This window comes from Solanum stenotomum, chromosome 3, assembly GCF_019186545.1.
Source record: "Solanum stenotomum isolate F172 chromosome 3, ASM1918654v1, whole genome shotgun sequence".
NCBI classification, from domain to species: domain Eukaryota; kingdom Viridiplantae; phylum Streptophyta; class Magnoliopsida; order Solanales; family Solanaceae; genus Solanum; species Solanum stenotomum.
The window spans coordinates 55,366,603-55,392,656 of NC_064284.1; the positions used below are offsets into that span (position 1 = coordinate 55,366,603).

Here is a 26,054-nt window from a genome sequence, read left to right on the forward strand (position 1 = left end):
TTTTTTTTTTTTTTTTTTTTTTTTTTTTTATTTGCACCGGGTGTCCGAGTCTCTTTGAGCCCCGACTAATCCCGGGGGTGCACAGGCCTCCATAGGAGTTCTTTTCTTTTAGCAACTTTTGGATGTAAGTATTACTAGAATACTCCTTATGTATTCTTTGTTTATAATACAAGTTACCTTTCTCAAAAAAAAAAACTAGTTACATCTCAGTTTCAAAAAATAAAGTAGTTAAATCAAGGTTATTAGATTATTTAAGTTATCTTATTAACATTGTATTCTTTTATGATTCTTATGTTGGTTATAGTGAATCTCCCAAAGGTGCAAATGACGCATCAACATTTCAGAGAAAGGTCTGTTCATCTACTAATGCTTGTACATTACTTCAGTACTGACAAATGCTTTTGCATTCAAGTGCTGAGATATTGTTCTTTATCTCTTCCAGTTTCCTGTCATAAAACAAGTTGCATGAAAATGAACGCCAAATAGTTAATTGAATAGAAAAAAGATTGAAAGACCTTTCTATCAGATTGGCGGACTGGTCATACATTTGTGTTATAAACCTTTACTAATACTAATCCACGTCTTTGCCCTTTTGAACTTGGTGTATATATCTATGTAAAACAAAACTTAAGGAAGAAATATAGTGGGCTATGAAACTTACGGATTCAACTACAAAATATGGTTAGAAATAAAGAAATTGCTATACTTTAACTATTTATGGTAAGATCACTTGTATTTATTGGCTCAAATTTATTATAGGGAGCAAGTCACCACAAGTATTTATGATTTGACATCAACATTTGTTACGCTTTGATGTTAGCTAACTTCCTCTCAGAGTTATGTGTATGAAGACCATTTTCTTCATGCGATTAGTTGTATCAAACTGAGAGCAATGCATTTTATTGATCACTCATTATAATTTTTTTTGGATGAAAAACAAAAAATTGACCATCAATCTGCAAATTTAAAGCTTTGTGAAGAATACAGTTCTCCAATCTATCTACACAATGCTTCATAATGGATAATCATAGAAATCTCTGACATAAGATTCTTAATTAGAATATATTCTTCTCCAAAAAGTTTCACATTTATCCGGGATAAATTTGTAAGGTAATTGTTGCTTCCAATTACACACACAAGTTTACGTGGTCGCGCAAGTAATATAGTGGCTCTAAAAAAGTCGGATTATCGAACCAAATGACTTGTCGATTAATTATTTTTACTATATTATACTAGTCTAATTATTTATTCAAGAGTGCCAAAAGAATTTACCTTATTAGAATGCAAGAATAAAAGACGTATACTAATGATTGGGAAAATCCAAGTCTGCAACTACTTAGAATTCATGAATAGTATCTTCTTCTATGGACTTCAATTAGTTATCAAATCGCTGATTTACAAGGTTGAATGTATGATCATGGTCTCCCGACCTCTAATCGCCTACCACAATAGACAGTCTACCTACATCGTTGAGCAGGGATAAACTAAACCAATTGTGGAGCATTGAGTTTTCATCTGGTTTAGCAACCAAGCAAGGTCTCTAGGTATATTCCTATCCTAGATACAAATTAACCCTAATTTCTAGAGAAGATCATGCTCCTTTTGTCCCATGTTCTATCCTCTTATTCCTCTTCCGAGTTCAATTCGGACAATACATTTGTTTCAATGGTGGCCAATCACAAAATACTAAATCAAGAACAAAAGAACAATTTATATGATAACCAACATCAATCCATAAAATTTAATACTAAACAATCATTCATAGCTGCAACCGCAAAATAAGGGTCTTTAGCTATTGATGCCTAAGAAAAAGAAAAGAACCGTAAAAAGTATAATGACTTTTCCTCACAAAGTTATCTCGCAAGTATATCCCCCTCTATAATTATTCTTATGGACTATTTATAAATGTAGGAACCTCTAAATAAAATAATTGAGTCCAAAAGAAATTGGGTTACCAAAACCCAAAAGAAATTGGGTTCCGCTTGAACCATGCTGGGCCGCCTCAATCTGTGCGTGTATTCAAATTTTGACACGTGGCCCGTGTAATACTTCAATTCAAATTCTTCTTGCACTTCTCATATATTAAAATTATATATTATTATATTCAATTTAATCTATTAAGCTGTTTGTTTGATTTCCTTCTGTAATCTTCCATCTTTTATTAGTTTAAGCTCCAAACTTTTCCAACTTTACACCAATTACTCCTACAAATAAAATACACTATTAAGCACAATCCATGAAATTCATGCTCAAAAAGGACAAATACAAATAATAAATGTGAGGCAAATAATAATTAGAAATATGTATTTTTGGCCTCACATCAACACCCCACACTTAAACTTTTGCTTGTCCTCGAGCAAGCATTAAAGTTCATCTAAAAAATCAAATTAGGAATGCCACCATTTTAGTTGATACAAGCAATTAGGCCAGCCACAAATTTCAACACATCAAGTACACTTCTCAATTATTATGCCAGATACACAAATAAACAACAAACCTCTAACGTCCTAACCTCAAGGAAGCACTCTAAACTCATCAAATTTGAGCTTGCTCACCTACTCTCGTCAAAGAAAGTTAATAAAATCACCTATTTATCATGAAACAAGTGTCCTCACAATAAGAAACAGTCCACACACTCAATAGAAACTTGAAGAAACAGAACAAAAGCCTTATGATGAAGTGGTTGTGGAGATTTCCTAAAGAGGAGCAGGCCCTTTGGTTAGAGTGATTCAGGCCAAGTATGAGAAGATAGACCACTGGAAAACTAAGGAGTTGACTTCTGCCTATGATATTTGCCTATGGAGATCAATCAGAAATTTGTGGCATTGTTTCTTTCAAAGAACTAGATTCAATGTAAACAATGGAAGAAAGATTTTGTTTTGGGACAATAATTGGTTAGGAAATGGCAGCCTCAAACAGCTCTTTCCAGACATCTATCAGCAACATCAGGCCACTGTGCAAGAAGTGTGGTCCATCCATGGATGGAACTTAACATACAGAAGGATGATACAAGACTGGGAGGTGGATAGACTAGCTGAATTTTATGGCACCCTGGACCATTTTGGAGGATTGAAAGAGGGAGAAGACACTCTTAGGTGGATTCATCACAACAAAGGTATCTTCACAGTTAGCTCTGCCTACAAAATCAAATGGGGACTCAACTCAGATTTTTGCCTTGGAAGTTTATCTGGAAAGTCAAAATTCCATATAAGGTGGCAGTCTTGGTTGGTAGTTAAAGAGGCGGTACTAACACAGGAGAATCTAATGAAGAGGGGAATACATGTGTCCTAGATGTGTTTTTTGTGAGCAGGCAGAGACAATCAACCATCTGTTTCTTCATTGCAAGGTGGTTAGACAACTGTGGCACTTATTTACCAGCTTCAGGGGCACAAACTGGACCATGCCACAAAGGGCAAGTCAGGCTATAGAAAGCTGGAACACTGAAGGCAGTGGCAGTACAGACCAAAGCAGATGGAGAATTGTCCCAGCAGTGATTTGGTGGACCATATGGAAGGAGAGAAATAGGAGATTCTATGAGAGTATTAGTAGTCCTTTACACAGGATTAAAATGAATTGCATAATCACTTTTTGCTATTGGTGCAGTTCTGAGTATGTAGATGATCCTATAGCTATTATAGATATCCTAGGTTCTTTGTAAGATGAAGTAGGATCTAGTTTTGTTTTGTTTTGAGTACACGCAACTGTATGTAAATTTGGGATCCCAGCCTTTAGTGCTGAAGATTAATACACAAAATTGTTACCTTTGTCAAAAAAATAAATATAAATTAAGGACTTAGCATCAAAGAACAACTCTCACACTCACAAATAAAATTCACATATATGCATAAAGAATCATAGGTTTGCCCATTATGTACATCTCCACTAATTAAGCACGCTTGAATAAAATCAAATATGACTTTAGCGGGTTGTAATATAGGCTAGATGATGGGTAGGAAAACTATATAATAGTGACTTACACTTCCCTAAGCACTTTGCACTTATAGATTTCATCACCAATTATTTTCTTCTCTTTATTTTTGGTCCTCTATAATTATTTCACAAGTAATTCTCATCATCTCAAAATGCTTCAATTATTTTTTTTTTCTCAAAGAATTTTTTGTTTTTCTCTTTTATTTTTTTCATGTCACATTCTTTCTAAAAGGGCTTTTTAATCACTTTGTAGCCATCATTGATTACCTTTTTCACTCAACCATCCCTTTTTCTTTAGATTTAACAATTATAAATAAGTTTATGCTACAGGGCTCAAGGAAGCAAGGTGTAAAAATTAGGAATTCAACAAAAGAGTCGAGGTAAAAATATGGCTACCAACGAAAGACTACAGGCTCAAAGGAGCTACTAGTGATATAATATTTGAAAAGGCTAAACTTAACAAGACAAATCAAAGAAAGCCTAATATCATCTCCTAAACAAAGCAACACTTTTTATTTTGCTTCAATAACATGCAGAACAAGTTCTAGACTGAGATGCAAATTCTTACCACACATGACACGAGTATCAATCAAAGTTGAATCAATTCTACTTCTAAGAGAAACAGGGTCATAACAAACTATAAAATAAAATAAGTTATATATAAAGTCACAACCATGAGCCTCAATGTCAAAAAGTCTGCAATTTCATTAGCAATCAATCATTCACAAGAAAGTACTAGTTAAAATTAGGCCCAAATAACAAGTATCAAACAAATCAAAAGGGTGTTTTCTTTTCTCTCCAACAAAATAAAAATAAAAAGAAAAAATTTACTTCCTAAAAAAATTACTTGGTTCAAATAAACTATCCTCAGGAAAAGAACCGAAAACAAAAGCCGAGGAACCCATCCTAAAAAAAGAAAAGACTCAATAAAACAATAAAAACTAGGAATTCATTCCCCTAACCCACACTTAAAAGATGTCACTGTCCCCAGTGCAACAATTCAATACATAAGCTAAGAGTGAAAGAAAGAACTCCCTGAGGCCTCTAGGCCTAGCTAGTAGCATGTTCTCTCAATTTTTTTCATCAAGGGTCGTACACACCCCACACTTAAGCTCAAACATGCTCCTTTGCTTCAAATTCTTGGGTACTCAGACTTCCCCTATTCTGCAAAAATAACACAAAAAGAAGTGACACTAAAAAAAATAATAAAAAAATAAGATACACTACAAATTGGGTTGCTTCCCAATAAGCACCTAATTTGACATCGCGGCACGACATAATTAAGTTCACCACCTTTTTTTTCTTTTATTATTATTTTAAAAAAAAACTTAAATAAATAAAAAGAAAAAGTGTAGCCTAGAAAAACAATTAATTTCCAAGTTCCCGACAGTGGCGCCAAAAACTTGTTGCTTCCAATTGCACGCGCAAGTAATATAGTGGCTCTAAAAGAGCCAAATTATCGAACCCAAATGACTTGTCGATTAATTATTTTTACTAAATTATTCCTGTCTAATTATTTATTCAAGAGTGCCAAAAGAATTTACCTTATTAGAATGCAAGAATAAAAGACGTATACTAATGATTGGGAAAATCAAGGCTGCAACTTACTTAGAATTCATGCATAGTATCTTCTTCTATGGACTTCAATTAGTTATTGAATCGCTGATTTACAAAGTTGAATGTATGATAATGGTCTCCCGACCTCTAATCGCCTACCACAATTGACAGTCTAACTACATCGTTGAGTGGGGATAAACTGAACCAATTGTGGAGCATTAAGTTTACATCTTGTTTAGTAACCAAGAAAGGTCTCTAGGTATATCCCTATCCTAGATACAAATCAACCCTAATTTCTAGAGAAGATCATGCTCCTTTTGTCCCACGTTCTATCCTCTTATTCCTCTCCCGAGTTCAATTCGGACAATACATTTATTTCAATGGTGGCCAATCACAAAATATTAAATCAAAAACAAAAGAACAACTTATATGATAACCAACTTCAATTCATAAAATTTAATACTAAACAATCATTCGTATCCGCAGCCCCAAAATAAGGGTCTTTAACTACTGATGCCTAAGATAAGAAAAAGAAGAAAAGAACCGTAAAAAGTATAATGACTTTTCCTCATAAAGTTATCTCGCAAGTATATCCCCCTCTATAATTAGTCTTATGGACTATTTGCAGATTACATGGAACAGAAGTCTTATACCTAAAGGCTTGAGATTGTTAATAAATGACTGCCTAAGGATTTTCTTCAGGTGAATAGGAACCTCATCCTTTTACCTTTACAGGGACTCTAGTGTGTATTTGTGTGATTTGGGTCGTACCAAATTTTCTTCACCTCCTAATGTTTGCCTCCAACGCACCTTATTCTTATTAGTATTTAGTTTAAACAACTAAAAACTGTAAAGTGCAGTGTAATAATGAACACACGATTTAACATGGAAAACCACTTGGCTCAAAAAGAGTAAAAATCATGGCCTACCCCTGTAGTATTTAACTCTAAAACTCCACTGAACATAATGAGCCAAAATCATATTACAACTCCTGCAATCTAAGCCAAAACTCTATGAGGGTGTTTGGATTGGCTTATTTTAAGTGCTTTTGGATTTTAAGCTCTTTTTCTACTTTTTGTAGTGTTCGGGAAAGATAAAAGGTACTTTTAATCACTTACTTTTAGGCCAAAAAAGTACAAAAATGAATTGCTTGAATGCTCTGAACTGCTTGCACGGTCTCTCAATAATCTGCAAAACAGTACACACAATATGTACCAATCTCGTTAGTAAGCATGCAGGTAAGGAAACCAATTAATCCTTAGTTTTTTTCAAAGGAGGACTCCTGGAAATGAAACCAAATCAATCGGATTCTTTTTCAGTGAAGGATTCATAGGCTGCATCTTACCCAAAATAGCCACAGGGTTGGCTATACTTAGAATCCTTTTACAACTCAATTTGTTAGAAAAATCTTGTGTAATTACCCCAAATATATTACAGGAATTTGAATGAAGACAGTCAGACACACTGATATGTTTCCTAAAATATATCAGCACAGGACTTGTGTCGCTAAACACTTGTATGAGTCTTAAGGACCTGGTTCTCATTTCACATATCACAATCAATACACAAAGCACATTGTGTTTGTTTATCATCAAATTTCATCAATACTCAACAGCTCTTCAATTTTAGTTCTTATGGGGTTCATTACAAGATGTTTGAAGAGAACTACAAAGAAAACAATTCACTTATGAGAAATGGAACTCAAAAGTCTCAATTTTATCCCTTATTTCGAAGTACATTTTTTAAAACTCAATTGTCCAAGCAAAGAAAAGAATATGTATTGTTCTATTTTTGTAAACTATTCATGTTTGTACCTGAACTGTATCATATAGTAAATAATCCTAAATCTGTAAGTTTTTGTTGGAAGCATCTGACATGCTTCTTGGATGATTTAGCTTGCTGTGGAATGCATCTTTTGCTCTGCATGTATTCGCTTCGTAGAGTGTTGTCCACAAGAAGGACTTACAGGTACATTTGTAGAGTTAATGTCATCAACAAGTATTCCTTTCCCTAGGTAGCTAGTCAAGTTCTATTAAGTTTAATGTGCTTTTCCAAACTGCAGAGAAGCTATGGATCGGGCTTGAAAATTTTGTTTTCGATTGGTTAATAAATGCAGACAGGTAATGACTAGTCAAGCTAATACATAATTTCATGGCACTCAACTTCCTTTTCATTTTTTCCAGAATGAAAGCTACTGACAGCTGTTTTGCTCCACTTCTATTTGGTCCTCTCTCTATACTAGAATCACAAATCTGATCTTGGTATTCCTATTATTTTGTTTCTACAGTATGCCTAATTTTTTTTATTTGGAATTTATGCATCTCTACAGTGACATGTTCAGATAGGACATACATTGTTCAAACCTTGTTGTTACCTCACCTCTAATTTTCAAGTGACACAATTCTTAATTAATTTCATGTGCATAAAAAGTTCTGTGGAACTAGCTCTGGTTATTTCGAGAGGGCATGCCTCTCCTAAAGTGTATTTTTTGTTCTAGCATAGTGAAGTGGGGTAAGGGGATAAAAATTGGTGGCTAAACACTGAGGGATTTATAGACAAAATCAGGTCTTGGTGGAATTCTTTTGCATACACAGGGAAACCAGACCACATTTTAGCATGTAAATTGAAAGCACTGAAGGGTAAGCTCAAGGAGTGGAGTAAGGAAGAAAAAGGAAATCTGTTTTTGCAAAGATCCAATCTGTTAAACAAGATGACAACTCTGGACTTTATTATTGATAATAGAGCACTAAACAGAGGAAGAGGATGCATTAAAGGCAACTACTCTCTTGGAGTATGAAGAGCTACACAAGAACGAAGAGACTGCATGGAGGCAAAGATCTAGAATTTTGTGGCTAAAAGAAGGTGACAACAACACTAAGTTCTTCCACAATTCAGCTAATGCACATAAAAGAAGTAATCGTATTGACCAACTGGAAGTAGACAAAGTAACAAAGGAGATCATACAGATCTATAAGAAGTTGTACACAGAAACAGAGAGATGGAGACCAGTAGGAAACATGATAAACTGTCCTACAATCTCAGAAGCAAAAAAAGTACAAATACAGGCCAAATTTGAGGAGGAGGTGCTCAGCTGCCTCAAAAAGTTCTATAGATAAATCCCCTGGACCTGATGGATGCACAATGGGCTTCTTCGTCAAATGTTGGGAAGTTCTAAAACATGACATTATGAATTACTTCCACAACTTCTATGAACATGAGATATTTGAAAAGAGCTTCAATGCAACATATATTGCACTGATTCCCAAAAAGGAAGGGGCAAGGAGTTAAAAGATTTTAGACCAATTAGCTTGATAGGCAGTTTCTACAAGCTTTTGTCTAAAGTGTTGACTGAAAGGATCAAAGGGGTGATGGATAAACTGGTAGACTCCCAACAAATGGCTTTCATTCAAGGCAGACAAATTATGGGTGCAGTATTGATAGCTAATGAAGCAGTAGACTCAAGACTATCACAAAAGATGCCTGGAATCCTATGCAAATTGGATATAGTGTTGTTAAAACTGAAATAGCAAGTTGAATTGAATCAGAAGAATAATCTTTATTGAACTTCAAGCTGATTAAATAAGTGGAGGAGCAATACAACTGAAACAGAACATTGTTTTTTGGATCAAATCCGGTGACAATTCTCCACACATGTCCTTCCAGAGCTGGGTAAGTCATCTTCAAGGGCATCTCCCCGATCCATTCTTCCCAGCGCCCCTCAATCAAATCCATAACTGTTGTTGCTTGTGCAGGAGTAACTAGAGAACTTCAAATTGCAATAAAAAAGTAGTCAACTAAGAAAGACCGGAAGTCCATGCGAGCCGGGCAGATATTAACCAAAACGATACCCTCCTCAAAAGGGCCTGAAATCAAAGACCCAGTCAGGGATAGAGTTGAGAATGACATTAAAATTGAACATGGACTACTAAAAGACTGCTAACATTCCTAGAAAATAGGAACAACTATAACTAGTTATTAGGATAATGACTAAAAGAAAACTAATCTCCTAACAATTAGCTGAAGTCTCTACCCCATTCCAAATAGATCCTGAGACACGTAACCACATCTCCTCCTAAATTAGGAGCTGCAAACTCCCAACTTTCTCTAAGATATTCGAATCTGCTAACATGAAATGACTTTGTAAAAATGTCCACCACTTGATTCTCTGATTTGCAATAGAGTAAACCACTTCACCGTTTTATAAACTTTCCTCAAGAAATAAAACTTGATGTTGAAGTGCTTGGTCCTTCCATGAAACACGGGATCTTTGGATATGGCTATGGCAGCTTGATTATCCACAAGGATCTCAGTGCTTTTTTCTTGCTCGAACTGCAAATTGATCAAAATTTTCCTAACCCATAGTGCTTGATTAACAGTGGCTGCTGCGATGAATTCTGCTTCAACTGGTGATTGTGCTACTATTTCCTGTTTCTTTGAGCATCATGAGAAACACCCTGATCCAAAAGTGAAACAATAACCAGACGTGCTCCCCTCCCCCCCACCCCACCCCCCCCCTCCACCAATCACTATCAAAATTCCACGGAGTTTGAAATTCTGACTTTTGCTAAATCTGATGCCATAGGTTAGAGTTCCTTTAAAATACCTAACCACTCTTTTGACAGCCATCATGTGCAACTCACTTGCACAACTTAAAAACCTGGATAAAACACTCACAGGAAACAAGATGTCAGGCGTTGTTGTTGTGAGATACATCAAACATCCAATTAAGCTTTAATATACTCCTTCATCAACTAGTTCAACTCCATCATCCTTTTGCAGCTTTTCTTTTTGATTAATTGGAGTACTCACACTTTAGCATTCTTCCATTCTAAATCTTTTTAAAATCTCCTTCATATATTTCTTTTGACAAACAAAGACTTCATTCTGAGTTTGCTTGATCTCCATTCCCAGAAAATAAGTCAGCTTGTATATGGTGGACCATCTGGAATGAAAGAAATGCTAGGTGTTTCGAAGACAGGAGTAGAACAGTGCAGAAAATTAAAACAGATTGTATTTTGCTTTTGTGTTTTTGGTGTACAAAGAACTCTCCTATAGATGCAGAAAATATCCTCAAGTGTTAGAGTCATGCTAGGATTAGGAGTTCTTTATTATATTGCTATGCTTTGACTTGCTGTAAAGGTGTTTAGCACTACCTGAGTGCTGAGTTATAATACAAATGTTACTTGTTCAAAAAAAATAAAAATAGATGTTTCGGCCTTAAACTGGAGGACTCCTGTCTTGTAGGCTTGTGATACTATGAAGATCAGGTTTTGGTATCTTTCCAAGCGTTATAACTTTGCTCTCTATAAACATGTTTTTATTGCCATTGCAATGACCAAGAGAGACTATCTGTGATCGACCTTGACTTATTCTCATTCTTGTGTCAGATGGTAGAATAATGGAAATAAGGCTATTGACCTTGAAGTTTTTGTGGTATTGTGTCACTTTATTATTGCAGGGTTGTTAGCCAGGTTGATTACCCTTCATTGGTTGATTTAAGGGGGCTTCTTCTGGACTTGGTTGCCCAACTCCTTGGTGCCTTATCAAGGATCAGGTTAGTGAATGGTACTCCTACCTTTATAGTCCAATATTTTAAAACTCACTCACTTGATCCCAACTTGAATGGAATTTATTTTAACAAGGATAAATAACAAGTTTCATGAGAGTTGTATGTGAGCGGTAAAACCTGACCCTATACACATCATACAGTTTGTGTACTTCACTTCACAAATGATTTTGATCAGTGAGAATGTCAAGTTCAGCCACGTGTTTCATTAATGTGAGGTGTTAACGTTTCCCCTTTCTCTGTCACCAGATTTAGTTCAGTGACAGAGCGCTTCTTCATGGAACTCAACACACGGCGGATAGATACTAGTGTTGCTAGAAGTGAAACACTAAGTATTATAAATGGAATGCGCTACTTGAAGCTTGGGGTATGCGGTATTTTATTTGACTGAATTAATTTGCATTGAGGTACTATAAAGATAAAGATATTTCCAGGTAAAGACAGAGGGTGGACTGAATGCTTCAGCTTCCTTTGTGGCTAAAGCTAACCCACTTAATCGTGCTCCACATAAACGAAAAAGCGAACTTCATCATGCCTTATGCAATATGCTATCAAACATCTTAGCGCCTCTTGCAGATAGTGGAAAAGGTCAATGGCCTCCTTCATTCATAGATCCTGCACTAACTTTATGGTACGAAGCTGTGGCACGAATAAGGGTTCAGCTCATGCGTTGGATGGACAAGCAAAGCAAACATATTGCTGTAAGCATCTTAAAAAAAATTAGATTTTTGAGAACTTCCACCTGTCTTACTCTGGTGTTTTTCCGTCTAAGATGAAAAATAGATGAGGTGAATAGCAGATCAAATTAACCTATAGAAAAGTCTCAAAATATTTTAGCTGGACTGCTTTAATGTTTCCTGACTTCTTGACCAAGTTGTCTCTTTCTCATTCTGTTGTCCACAGTGCATGCTGTTTTCTTACACTTTTGTTTCTGGACAATGTTTTCTGGTTGCTTTTTTCTCATTCTGTTTACTCTAATTTGTATATGTTTTGCAACCCAGGTTGGCTATCCTTTAGTTACACTTCTCCTGTGTCTTGGTGATCCGCATTTTTTCCTCAGTAACTTTGGTCCTCATATGGAGCAACTCTATAAGCATTTGAGGGTAAGCTTTGGGAACAAAGTAAAAAGTTACTGTAGTTGCTTCTCACTTTCTCTTTTGCATCAACTGAGTCATGTATCTACTTATGCAGTTGCTATGGGTAAGATCATTGAAAGAATAATATAACATTGGTCTTTCTGTAGGACAAGAGCCACCGATTCATGGCTTTAGACTGTTTACACCGCGTCTTAAGATTTTACCTGAGTGTTCATGGTGATTCCCAGCCTCCAAATCGTGTATGGGATTACCTAGACAGTGTGTCGTCACAACTCCTTACAGTTCTCAGAAAAGGCATGCTTACCCAAGATGTGCAACATGATAAACTAGTAGAATTCTGTGTGACCATTGCTGAACACAACATTGATTTTGCTATGAACCATACGATCTTGGAATTGCTGAAGCCAGATAGTCCGAGTGAAGCCAAAGTTATTGGTCTTCGTGCTTTGCTTGCCATTGTCATGTCTCCTACCAGCCAGTATGTTGGATTGGAAATTCTTCATGGTAAATATAGTGCCCTTAGTTTCTTGGTATTCTTTTGTTCATTGTTTTGGCCTTGTTATTCTGGAGTCATCATTTTGTTATGACCAAAATTGACAGCTCGTGGTATTGGCCACTACATCCCAAAAGTCAAGGCTGCAATTGAGTCAGTTTTGAGATCTTGTCACAAGACCTACAGCCATGCTCTTCTTACTTCCTCAAGGACCACCATTGGTAATCATCTTAAATACGTAGCTTGTGTTCTTGAACCTCTATATGAGCTTGCGTATGTATGGTTGAGTTGCATACTTGATTTTGCCAATTTCTCAGAATTCAATCTAAGAACTTTGTAAATAGTTTGGTTTATTTACAATCTTTTTGAGATGCTTTTCTCACTGCTCAGAAGACATTGTTTGTTGGTCAGCTGTTATTCTCACAATAGACCTATAGAGACATACATCTTTGACGCCGCATACATTACTTAAGTTGGTCAAGCCTCGTTGAACTCTTTGCTTTCTCTGTCTGTTCATGTATTGATATATGCCATTTGAACTATGAATCACTGAACTCTGAAGTATATGTGGATTTTCGCAACTAAAATACACCAAACATTGCCTATGTAATCCTCACACAGGTAGAACTCTGATTTGGGCTGTTCTCAATATGATTTTGGGACTCAGATGTCTTGTGGGTAATGCAAATACGAGAAATATACTTTTGGTTGAATACATGTTCCTTTGTTTCTCTGTGATGTGAATGATAACATATTGTGACTGATGTACTTGAGACAAGATATAACCAAGCTCCCTTCCCCATGGCTTTGTTCTGAAGCCTTGCTGCCTCCTACTGGCTATGCCTTACGACTTCCTCTCCTTTCAAACAAGTAGGCAGGTCCTGGATTTGTTAACCTGGTTTCCAGGTCTTCCTCGTATAACAATTCTCACCAAATATATTTATCAATTAAAAAAATCAATGATGAGCAAAGATATGATTTCTTATTTATTTTTGTCTTATATCGATTCTAACCAAAGAGAGTTACCACAAAAGGGTAATGCTGGAGCAAATATATGATTTCTTATTTAGGTTGTCCACAGTACAATATGAGGTTCATAGGAGAATACAACAACGAGAGTGAGGTGTTAGCTCCGAGGCATTGTGCATATTTTATTTTTTTACTTAAAAAATAGAACACACAAATTTAAAATATGAAAAGACATTTTAAATATATTCCGATAAAAAATGTTGAAAAATATACTGAGCTCAAAAGCAATATGTCCAGCAATTTTGTTAAACATACATTCTAAATAAAGACATACTAAGTCACCAAATTTAGAAAATAAATTAAAGATTATTTTCAGTCAAATACTAAAAAATAATAAAGAGTTAAGTGTTTATGGGTGCACAAATTGGACATTATAAGGTGCAGAGCATTGAAAATGTGTTATTACAGTTTGACAACTCAAGACATAAGATATTCACTAGACAAATATCTCACCTTTCAAGGGATTAGTATAATGTGACTTGAGCCCCAAGGGTTGCCTTGAAGTGTTTTAGAGCCCACCTCACTTTGCTTAAATTTGCAATCCTTACAACATTCAGCGGTTTTTTTTTGTTTGGAGAGAAGTGATGTGTTGGATTGTAATGTAGCAATAAACATTACACAAACCAAATCAACGTTTATGATTTGGATTTTGTAATTGAAACCTTTGGATGTTTGTTCACCATCCAACATCTTTTTGGCCATACCTCTTAGTATACTTGCCTTTTCACATACCGTTAATCCCCTAGAGAATATTTTCTTATCTTATCTTTGGATCTCTTCTTTCGAATTGCCTCTAGAATGTCTCAAAGGGAATTTTGTGCCAAATTGGTGTAATATAAATGCTTTTGTGCCACAGATGCTGTAATAAAGGAAAAATCTCAGGGTTATCTATTCCGCTCAGTTCTGAAGTGTATACCGTATCTGATTGAAGAAGTTGGCCGAAGTGATAAAATAACCGGGATAATACCTCAACATGGTATCAGTAGTGATCCAGGTGTGCGTGAGGAAGCTGTACAGGTACTCAATCGCATTGTAAGATACCTTCCACATCGTCGATTTGCAGTTATGAGAGGGATGGCAAACTTTATTATGCGTCTTCCAGATGAGTTCCCTCTTCTCATTCAAACGTCTCTGAAGCGCCTTTTGGAACTTATGTGTTTCTGGAGAGCTTGCCTAACTGACGATAGGGTGGAGTATGATGTTTCAGATGCAAAGCGTGTTCAGAGAACTGAGGGATTCAAGAAGTCTTCTTTCCATCACTCCCAAACAATTGAATTTCATGCTTCGGAGATAGATGCAGTTGGTCTTATATTCCTTAGTTCTGTGGATAGTCAGATTCGACACACAGCACTGGAGTTACTGCGTTGTGTCCGTGCCTTGCGAAACGATATTAGGGAACTTTCATTGCACGATCGGTCAGATCATATCTTGAGAAATGAAGCTGAACCCATATTTATAATTGATGTTTTAGAAGAGAATGGGGTATGTAACATCTCTTTCCTTTGTAGTGCATTCTGAGCATTCAAGTACCTCTGTTATTTCTGATTAAGAAATTCAGGTATTTATCTGGTAAGGAGCTATTTGTTTTTGCAGGATGATATAGTTCAGAGCTGTTACTGGGATTCGGGGCGTCCATTTGATCTGAGGCGAGAGTCTGATCCTGTACCCCCTGATGTTACTCTCCAATCTATACTATTTGATAGCCCCGATAAGCACAGATGGGCTCGTTGTCTTAGTGAGCTTGTGAAGTATGCTGCTGAGCTGTGTCCAAGTTCTGTTCAGGATGCAAAGTAAGCCATTTGTGTATGGACATCTAAGACGTGAAAGTTGTGCCTTTAAGCATCATTTATCTTTTATAAGCAATTTTTTGGGTATACTTGGGAAAGTCTAAACAATTCTGTTGTAGAATGATTTGTGTGTAATGGTTTGGTCCAACTATAATACTGCTGATAGAAGAAAAAAGATTCATGTTAAAAAAATTTCTTTACTTGTCCTTAGAATGATGAATTAGAGTCTCTTCTCTGCAAGAAAAAATCTATGCATGCAATTTGACATGGAATACACGTCTGCTATTTTTTGGGATGAGATGAACATTGTATTTATTTGGTGTTTTACCTTGATACATTCCTTCGACTGTGCCATTTTGTTCTTTATCAGAGAGAACAAATATTTCATGTTCAATTTCCTGTTCATTGATGCAGCTCCTGTTTTTCAAAATTTCAAATTCAAAGCAATTTATGCAGATGGCTAAATGTTCCACTTTGTTTTCTACCTGCAGACTGGAAGTTATTCAGCGGCTTGCTCATATCACTCCTGATGATTTGGGCGGAAAGGCTTATCAATCACAGGACACAGATAATAAGCTAGATCAGTGGCTGATGTATGGAATGTTTGCATGCTCATGTCCACCTGATAGTAAAGAAGGTGGTGGTTCAGCAGCTACAAAAGAACTTTTTCACCTAATCTTCCCATCCTTAAAGTCTGGTTCCGAACCACATATAGTAAGTAGTGGCTACATAAAAGCTTTCAGGTGGTAATAAGGTTGTTAGGCTCTGTATGTGTTTATTTCTCGATGTAAATGTTAATGCATAGGATAATATATTAACAATCTAATCTTAAATGACTGATGGTATTAAAAAATTTTATTGTTGAAGACTTGAGATTGAGATCGGTGTAATGAAGTTGGTGTCGTTTCTCTTTATTCTTGTATTTCATGAGTATTTAAGAATCCTTTGACTGAATTTTGGTCTTCAAACTTCCTGTAGCCTCTATCTAGGACAAACATATTATGCCTTTGGAACTTGAAAGAATGTTAAAGCACCAGAGTTTATTTGTAAGAATTGGAAAATACACTAAATAAACACTGGGCTGATATCAAGTTACAATTTATGTTTTTCAGTTTGATAAATAATCCTTGAGCTGTTCCCTGTGATGACACTGGTTATTATCAGGAGATCCTCTATATACTGTCATATGCGTAGATATTGAAAAAGCTGTTCAAAGTTTTGTGTCTCTGAAATATTTTTCTGAGAATAAGAGCCCAGGAATATGGGTGATGGTTTGTGTATTAGTATTTCATGATGCTGAGAGAAGTAGGAGAGAATCAGAACTTCTCATTGTATGTTATCAATGTGTCAAATAATTTGTTCTTTTTGCTTGTTTTAGCATGCAGCTACCATGGCTCTTGGCCACGCCCATCTTGAAATATGTGAAGTCATGTTTAATGAGCTTGTGTCTTTCATCGACGAGGTCTCTCTGGAGACAGAAGGGAAACCAAAATGGAAGGTACTTCTTTTGATACTTCCCCATCATTGTTCTCCTTTTGTCTCATCTTCCCTATGATTTGATGCCAGTAATTGAGTGCTTGATTCATCCTTTACTTTTCTTCCTTCTTTGGATACACGGGAGTGTCATGAGTTTCTATCTACTTCATGGCATAGATTTCCGCAAACAGTATGAACATGGACCTTCTTAGTCCACTTGGAAAACTGAAGGCTTGGATTGGAAGCCTTTTTCTTCCTTTCCTAAATGACATGTTTAGGTGAACCCTTGGAGGTTAAAACCAGAGAGTGCAGCCACCAACTTGATGCAAAGTTGTAGTAATGAAACTTGTTATGAAGGGATAACATCAAGAGTTCTCATATTAATCAAGTTACATCGACTGACATCCATGTGTTTAACATCTCCTTTATAACAAATGCCCAGGTTTGGAGAAATACATTTCTTGCATGCTAAGGGCATCTCCAACCCTATTCTCTATTTTACTCTCCAAATATAGAGTTCTCTATTTTTTCAGACAATCAACTCCAATCCAATTCTCTATTTTACTCTCTAAAAAATAATCTTTTTTCTCTTTCCTCAATATTAAATTATTATTTCTATTACAATTTTATTTTCCTATTTCAAAAAATCACCCTATAATCTATATAATCTTCATGCAATAAAATTTTTTATTCTTATCAAATCTTTCATTTAATAAAAAAATATTTTATTCTAAATTTCTAAATAACATAAATTGCAACAAATATTATATATAATACATATAAACGAACAATTCATCAAAATGAAATCATTGATGAAATACAATTACATAATAAATATTGCATCATTGAAAAAGTTATTTTAAATTTTAATTTTCAACTTTCAAGATTATTACGTTTCTCCCATAAATGCTCTATTAATGCATTACGGAGTTCAAAATGAGTAACTTTTTATCCTTATTTTATTTATGTGTAGCTAAAAATTGTTTTAATTAACAATTTCATTTGTATCCAATTATTTTGTATACTACCCCCTCCGTTCCTATTTATATGTCACCATTTTTTATTTCACGTGCATTAAGAAATTAAGTAAGTTTACTATTTTACCCGTATTTAATTTTTCTTGAAGTCAACTTTTCAATCAATGAATATGAATTAATTTATTTTGATTAATTAATTTGACCAATGAACATGAATTATTTACTTAGTTTTTCTATATTGGCCAAATGTATATTTTCAAGGCTAATAACTCACAAGGGTAAAATAGGAAAAAAATTGTAATTTATGCATTGATTTTATGAAATGACAAGTATTATGGACCAACTATTTATAGTAAGGATGGCATATAAAAAGGAACAGAGGGAGTAATTACTTCCCCTATTCCATTTTGAACTATTGCAATCAAGTATTTTCAGGTTCATTAAAAAGTGTAGTTTAATAATTTATCACTTTAACATAAAAGTGAATTGTTGGAATTATCATGTAAACTTTGTGCATTCTTCATAGTAAACAGTAATTATAATTTTAAATCACATATTTAAAGTGACAAAAAATTTTAAAAAATCAAATTAGAAAAATTGTCAATTCGGGATGGAAGTAGTATACTTAAATAATATGTTTTTAGATATTATATTACTTAGAAAATAATTTCAAATATTAGACACTTAATTAATAGTCTTATATAATATAAATGATTTTAAATTAAAAAAATCAAAAAATTATTAATTCAGGTGGAAATTGTAACTTGTCAATTATATATTTTTAGATGTTATATTACATTAGAAAATAATGGCAAATAATAAAGACTTAATTAATGATATCAAAGAAATAATATTAAAATAATAAAAAAGTAAAATAGAGAGGTGAATAGTATTTCTCCAAATTTGGAGAACTTGTCACGACCCCGGGGTACCCCCTAGATGTAACATGGCGTATAGAACCTCGAAGGACTCCATACAAGCCACTTAGTTCTCATAACATAAGAATTAGAACAATAAGAGTAAAACAATAGTCCAAGTCCAAACATTTTTATAAAAGTCTAAAACTCATGTCTCTTCATAGCCATCTAATACAATAGAATGAAATTGGGCCTAGCCCATACATCATGTTCAAAAGAGAAAATACATGAAAAGATAGTGAATCAATAAAACTCCATCCTCGAAGCATGATGACTCACCAAAGCTAGAGAAAAATATCCAAGAATCAACACTAGCCACGAAACTCGGAAACCTGACTGCCGGACCCTACATTTGGGAAAAATGTAGGCAAGAGTATGCGTTAGTACAAAACAATGTACCAAGTATGATAGCGATGCATAAAAGTATTTAAAACATGCAAAAAGGGACATTTCATTTCATGGCATGGAATAGACCAAGTAAAATCATGATATAAGAAGTTTAGAAACATAGATCATAACATCATGGTCAATGCAAGCTAATTCATCTTTAAACCTTTGAACACATATGAGATACTCCCTGAGTAACCTTAGTTCACTTTTAATCTTGTTATGGGAAAATTAGCCTTAACCGACATAGAGACCATGTGAGCTATAACATGATCCCCCGGTGTCTCCCACACCGAAAAGGGTTGTTCTACTTGCCTAAGGTAGAACCATGAACTTCTAGCTTAAAGTGGATCCACTAGCTAATCATCCTATGGGGGCACATAGTTTATGGGATAAGGAGATTATTACTAGAAACCCGGCCTCTACTAACGGGAAAACTTCCATCTCAAGAGATTGTTTCTAGAAACCTGGCCTCTACTAACGGGAGAGCTTCCATCTCATAACAATATCCACTCGGTGCTAAGCATAATTCCCACGGAATAGTCATTTCTTACTTATTCTCATTATCCATGGAAAGATGTCCTTGGACAACCAATCCAAGCTAGTTTCATTAGGATAGCTCTTACTCTTTGATTCAATTAGGTGAGAATAGCCTTTCAACCTAAAAATCCTTATTATGTGAGAAAACCTTTCGCGTCATGCTAGATTGTGTTTATGAGAATGTCCTTTCAACAATACAACAACATCATCATTGGCACTTACTCTCAAAGCACCCTTAAACATTTACGTAGATTTCTTAAGATCATGCATAAACTCATACTTTGTCATTTCAAGGTTCAAAGCTTGCTTTTAATCACCAAATCTAGAATTCAATGATTAGATAGGGATTATATCACAAATTCATGTAATTCTCTCACTTCATGCATTAATTCATAAAACTCCTCTTTCATAATCAACAACCCACCTCATATGATCACAATTTGCAAAACATGGGGGTTTACATGGGTTCATAGGGGAAAACATCATAAAACCATAGTAAATCATCAATTCATGCTTAGAAGATCATAATGCAATCATTCAAATCAATAATCATAAGAACCCGTGGTAATTGAAGAAAACCCTAGCTAATTGGGGAATTCTACCTTTTGAAATAGAGGAATTTGGGAACTCCATAGATGAAAACTATCATACCTCAAGTCCAATTGCTTATCTTCAATGGAGGAATTGAGACCTTAGCTTGAAACCCTAGGTGAATCCTTCGTCTTCTTCTTCTTCAAGTTCTAGAGAGAATTATTTGAGAGGAGATTTTGATCTTCTTTTGGGAAGAATGAAGTAAATGGGTCTAATTTGGGGGTAAAAAGACTTATATAGGGGTCCTAAGTATAGGCAAAACGACATAGTATAGGAATTAATTAATTAGGAAAAGACCCAACTAATCCTGAAAAATAACTGCCAGCAGTGAACCACGAGACACCACTGACGGACCGTGGTCAGGACGACGGACCAACCTGCACGGCCGTCGATGGTGATCAGAAACTTGGTTTTTGGGGGTTCGAACCACGGACCGTGGTTTGACCAACGGTCCGTTGGTCAGGTCGTGGCTCTGGACCCTCAGACCCTTCTTAGGCAAGCCAACCACGGACCACACCTACGGTCCGTGGCCCACTCCACGGGCCGTGTGGTTTGGTACTTGCAACATCTGGAAAGCTGCTATTTTGGCCTTTTTGAATACGGGGTGTTACAGAACTACTAGTCACTTCTATATAAATGGAGTATATAGAGTAATATAGGGGGTTGGAGTGGGCATTCTCTATTTTACTCTCCAAATATAGAGAATGGAGAGTAAAATAGAGATGGATTGGAGATGGTCTAATAGCAGAAGATGATATTACTGATGATGTTCTCTAACCAATTCTGTTGTATCACAAAATCTTCATGTGTTCATTAATCTTGATTATGTCCTTAATAATTGATGTTAAGCAAAAATACAATCTGACACTAAATTGACGTCCCTTAAATTGATGCATCTATATATTTGCACAAAAATTTCCAACTTTCTGCCAAACAGATTCTGGCATGGAACTCTCTGTATTTACAACAACAGTCTTTCAAGATTCTGTCCTGAACTTTTTATGAGCCTGATTGGGCATGTAGTTATAGGTATTCATATTCACTTTACTTATTTTGTATGCATATATGTCCTGTCAGATTCTTAAGTAGATATATAATGTTATTGTTGCAGAGCCAAAGGTCCCGTCGAGAAGAACTTCGTATCCACATTGCGAATATATACCACACAGTTGCTGAGAATATCTGGCCTGGAATGCTTAGTAGGAAACCAGTTTTCCGCCTTCATTATTTAAAGTTCATTGAAGATACAACCAGACAGATATTAACAGCATCTGCTGAGAGCTTTCAAGATATGCAGCCCCTCCGTTATGCACTTGCTTCTGTATTGAGATCCTTGGCTCCTGAATTAGTTGATTCTAGATCTGAGAAATTTGATATTAGAACTAGGAGGCGACTCTTTGATCTTTTGCTCACCTGGAGTGATGATGCTAGCAATACTTGGAATCAGGATGGTGTTAATGACTATCGCCGTGAAGTAGAGCGATACAAGTCTGCTCAGCACGCTCGATCAAAAGACTCCATGGACAAACTATCATTTGATAAAGAACTGAGTGAACAGGTAGAGGCAATCCAGTGGGCTTCCTCAAATGCAATGGCTTCACTATTGTATGGACCCTGCTTTGATGACAATGCAAGAAAGATGAGCGGGCGTGTAATATCTTGGATTAATAGCCTATTCATTGAGCCTGCACCAAGGGCTCCGTTTGGTTATTCACCTGCTGATCCAAGAACTCCATCTTATTCAAGATTCACTGGTGAAAGTGGCAGAGGAACAACTGGTCGTGATAGGCACAGAGGAAGTCATCTTCGAGTTTCACTGGCAAAATTAGCTTTAAGAAATCTTCTTATAACAAATTTGGACCTCTTTCCTGCTTGCATTGATCAGGTCAGCCCTTTTCTTTCCTTTTACATGTAGGACTTCCCTGTGCATGTAACTCATTCATTTATTATCTACTACACTTGTTTTCTTAAGATACTAATATGATTTATGTTCAAATTGCACTTGTGTAATCAGATTAACCATCTTAAATGTGATTGTTAATGTGTGACTTATTTAAAATACATGTGCCCACAGACATACATGCATAATGGTGCTATGAGGTATGCCCTTTTGATTAATTATTTCCTGTACGGTTTTTGTTGGGGTAGTTGCATTGCATCTGTTTCCATGGTATGTTTTCAGTCACATTCTTTTAGCATTTTCCTTGTTGCATTTACTGCTAGCTAGTTGATATACAAATTAGGTTGAATATTCATCTAACTTATTTTCTGCTGTTACATGCAACAAGTTATACTTAACCTTTTCTCCCCTTGGTAGATTTTTGGTGTTCATGTTGTTATACCTCTGAAGATCCTAAGTTTGTATTTGGTACAGTGCTACTACTCAGATGCTGCAATCGCAGATGGCTACTTCAGTGTGCTAGCAGAAGTTTATATGCGTCAAGAGATACCAAAATGTGAAATTCAGAGACTCTTAAGCCTGATCCTCTACAAGGTGGTAGATCCTTCTAGACAAATTCGTGATGATGCCCTTCAGATGCTTGAGACACTTTCTGTCCATGAATGGGCTGAGGATGGCATGGAGGGTTCAGGTAGCTACAGAGCTGCTGTTGTAGGGAATCTTCCCGATTCATATCAGCAGTTCCAGTACAAACTCTCTTGTAAACTTGCTAAAGATCACCCTGAACTTAGTCAGTGGCTTTGTGAAGAAATCATGCAGAGGCAGCTTGACGCAGTCGATATAATTGCACAGCATCAAGTCTTGACGTGCATGGCTCCATGGATTGAGAATCTCAATTTCTGGAGACTCAAGGACTCGGGTTGGAGTGACAGACTATTGAAAAGCCTTTATTACGTGACATGGCGGCATGGTGATCAATTTCCTGATGAAATTGAGAAGCTTTGGAGTACAATTGCCAGCAAACCTAGAAACATAAGTCCGGTTTTAGATTTTTTGATTGCAAAAGGTATTGAAGATTGCGATTCAAATGCATCAGCAGAAATAAGTGGTGCATTTGCTACATACTTCTCTGTTGCTAAAAGGGTCAGTTTATATTTAGCTCGTATATGCCCCCAACGTACTATTGATCACTTGGTTTATCAACTTGCTCAGCGCATGCTTGATAGCATCGAACCTCTGAGGCCCAGTGCAAACCAAGGTGAGGGAAATGGAAACACCGTGTTAGAATTTTCTCAGGGGCATTCTGTGGTTCAAGTTGCATCCGTTGTAGATAGTCAACCTCACATGTCACCTTTATTAGTTCGTGGGTCTCTCGATGGTCCACTGAGGAACACAAGTGGGAGCTTGAGCTGGAGAACAGCCACTGTTGGAGGGAGAAGTGCCTCAGGCCCATTGACTCCTATGCCTCCTGAGTTGAATATTGTCCCTGGAACTGCTGGTAGGTCTGGCCAACTTCTTCCATCATTGGTGAACATGTCAGGGCCATTAATGGGGGTACGGAGTTCAACTGGAAGTATGCGAAGTCGTCATCGCTCTCGAGACAGCGGAGACTACTTCATTGACACTCCAAATTCGGGGGAAGATGGGTTGCATTCTGGGTCTGTAATGCACGGGATTAATGCAAAAGAACTTCAATCAGCATTGCAAGGACATCAGCAGCACTCTCTCTCTCACGCAGACATAGCATTGATTCTACTCGCTGAAATTGCTTATGAGAACGATGAGGACTTCCGGGAGCATTTACCTTTGCTCTTTCATGTCACTTTTGTATCTATGGATAGTTCAGAGGATATTGTCTTGGAGCATTGTCAGCATCTGCTTGTAAATCTATTGTATTCACTTGCAGGGCGTCATTTGGAGTTATATGATGTTGAAAATAGTGATGGAGAGAACAAGCAGCAAGTAGTGAGCCTCATAAAGTATGTTCAATCTAAGCGAGGTAGCATGATGTGGGAGAATGAGGACCCCACGGTAGTGAGAACAGAGCTACCAAGTGCAGCACTCTTGTCTGCTTTGGTACAGAGTATGGTGGATGCTATCTTCTTTCAAGGAGATCTCCGAGAAACTTGGGGAGCAGAGGCACTTAAATGGGCCATGGAGTGCACATCTAGACACTTGGCCTGCCGTTCCCACCAGATTTACCGTTCACTAAGGCCTTGTGTAACAAATGATGCATGTGTATCCCTGCTACGTTGTCTTCACAGGTGCTTGGGAAATCCTATACCAGCTGTTTTAGGTTTTGTTATGGAGATCTTGTTAACATTACAGGTGATGGTGGAGAATATGGAACCAGAAAAGGTTATACTCTATCCCCAGCTTTTCTGGGGTTGTGTTGCCATGATGCATACTGATTTTGTTCATGTGTACTGTCAAGTGCTGGAGCTCTTTCGTCGGGTTATTGACCGTTTATCGTTCCGAGATCGAACAACAGAGAACGTGCTTCTTTCAAGTATGCCTCGAGATGAGCTTGATTCAAGTATTTCTGACAGTTCTGAATTTCAACGTCTGGAATCACGGAATGCTTCTGAATCAAATGCAAAGTTCCCAGTCTTTGAGGGAGTACAGCCATTGGTTCTTAAAGGCCTTATGTGCACTGTCAGTCATGGTGCTTCTGTTGAGCTTCTATCAAGGATTACAGTGCCTTCATGTGATTCCATCTTCGGTGACGCAGAAACACGGTTATTGATGCACATCACTGGCTTGCTTCCCTGGCTCTGCTTACAGCTCAGCCAGGATGTATTTCTGGGTTTTATGTCACCACTACAGCAACAACATCAAAAGGCTTGCTCTGTTGCTGCCAATATAGCCGTCTGGTGTCAATCAAAATCAATGGATGAACTGGCTACTGTTTTTGTGGCTTACTCCCGTGGTGAGATCAAACGAATAGAGAACCTTCTAGCTTGTGTTTCACCATTACTATGCCATGAATGGTTCCCCAAGCGCTCAACTCTGGCATTTGGGCACCTCCTACGGCTTCTTGAGAAAGGGCCAGTGGAATATCAGCGTGTTATCCTTCTTATGCTGAAGGCATTGCTTCAGCATACTCCTATGGATGCTGCTCAGAGTCCACAATTGTATGCAATTGTATCTCAGTTGGTGGAAAGCCCCATGTGTTGGGAGGCACTCGGTGTGCTGGAAGCCCTCTTACACAGCTGTAGCTCTTTACCCGGATCACATCCCAATGATCCGGAGCAATTAGATTATGGACTCATTGGCACCGAAGAGAAGCTCCTTGCATCTCAAACATCACTTAAGGCTCGAAGTGGACCATTGCAGTTTGCAATGGGCCTCGGATATGGACCAGGTTCGACACCAATGGCACAATCTAATGCATCTGAATCTGGTTTGTCAGCAAGAGAATTAGCATTACAAAACACACGGTTGATGCTAGGGAGGGTGCTTGATAGTTGCCCACTTGGGAGACGGAGAGATTATAGAAGATTAGTTCCTTTTGTTACAATTACAGGGAACCTGTAAGCATCTCATTTACGCGCTACTTTTGACTGAGAAAAATGTGATATCTGTGAGTTTTGTTTTGTAAATAGGTGCACTCATGTAATTATGTATACGGGTTAGTTTGGTTCTAATAAGTAGAATGCACCAAGCTCCCTTCACCTAGTTTTGGTCTATTTCTTTACATTTTTGGAGGTCTGTAGATTTGTATGTTGTCATCACATTATAAAAGGGATGACACTGAATGCTTGAACACTATGATGTTATTGGCTTATTTGACCTGTCGGAATATTT

General features: G+C 36.7%; 1 protein-coding gene across 3 annotated transcripts in view; it reads left to right on the forward strand.

The window, feature by feature from the left end:
• LOC125860851 (uncharacterized) overlaps positions 1 to 25,793 on the forward strand; it is a 52,911-nt gene extending 27,118 nt beyond the window's left edge. For 2 of the 3 annotated variants that reach the window (XM_049540883.1, XM_049540882.1), the window contains 15 exons: positions 305 to 350; positions 7,383 to 7,455; positions 7,550 to 7,607; positions 10,946 to 11,041; positions 11,303 to 11,420; positions 11,488 to 11,754; positions 12,055 to 12,156; positions 12,297 to 12,654; positions 12,751 to 12,864; positions 14,529 to 15,154; positions 15,266 to 15,462; positions 15,951 to 16,173; positions 16,838 to 16,957; positions 21,459 to 22,232; positions 22,722 to 25,793. In XM_049540883.1, the coding sequence (XP_049396840.1) occupies positions 305 to 350; positions 7,383 to 7,455; positions 7,550 to 7,607; positions 10,946 to 11,041; positions 11,303 to 11,420; positions 11,488 to 11,754; positions 12,055 to 12,156; positions 12,297 to 12,654; positions 12,751 to 12,864; positions 14,529 to 15,154; positions 15,266 to 15,462; positions 15,951 to 16,173; positions 16,838 to 16,957; positions 21,459 to 22,232; positions 22,722 to 25,784 (6,235 nt within the window). In that variant the 3' untranslated portion in view covers positions 25,785 to 25,793. The remainder of the gene's footprint in view (positions 1 to 304; positions 351 to 7,382; positions 7,456 to 7,549; positions 7,608 to 10,945; positions 11,042 to 11,302; positions 11,421 to 11,487; positions 11,755 to 12,054; positions 12,157 to 12,296; positions 12,655 to 12,750; positions 12,865 to 14,528; positions 15,155 to 15,265; positions 15,463 to 15,950; positions 16,174 to 16,837; positions 16,958 to 21,458; positions 22,233 to 22,721) is intronic. The other variant, XM_049540884.1, reaches the window with a different exon arrangement.
• Positions 25,794 to 26,054: the final 261 nt, after the last annotated feature.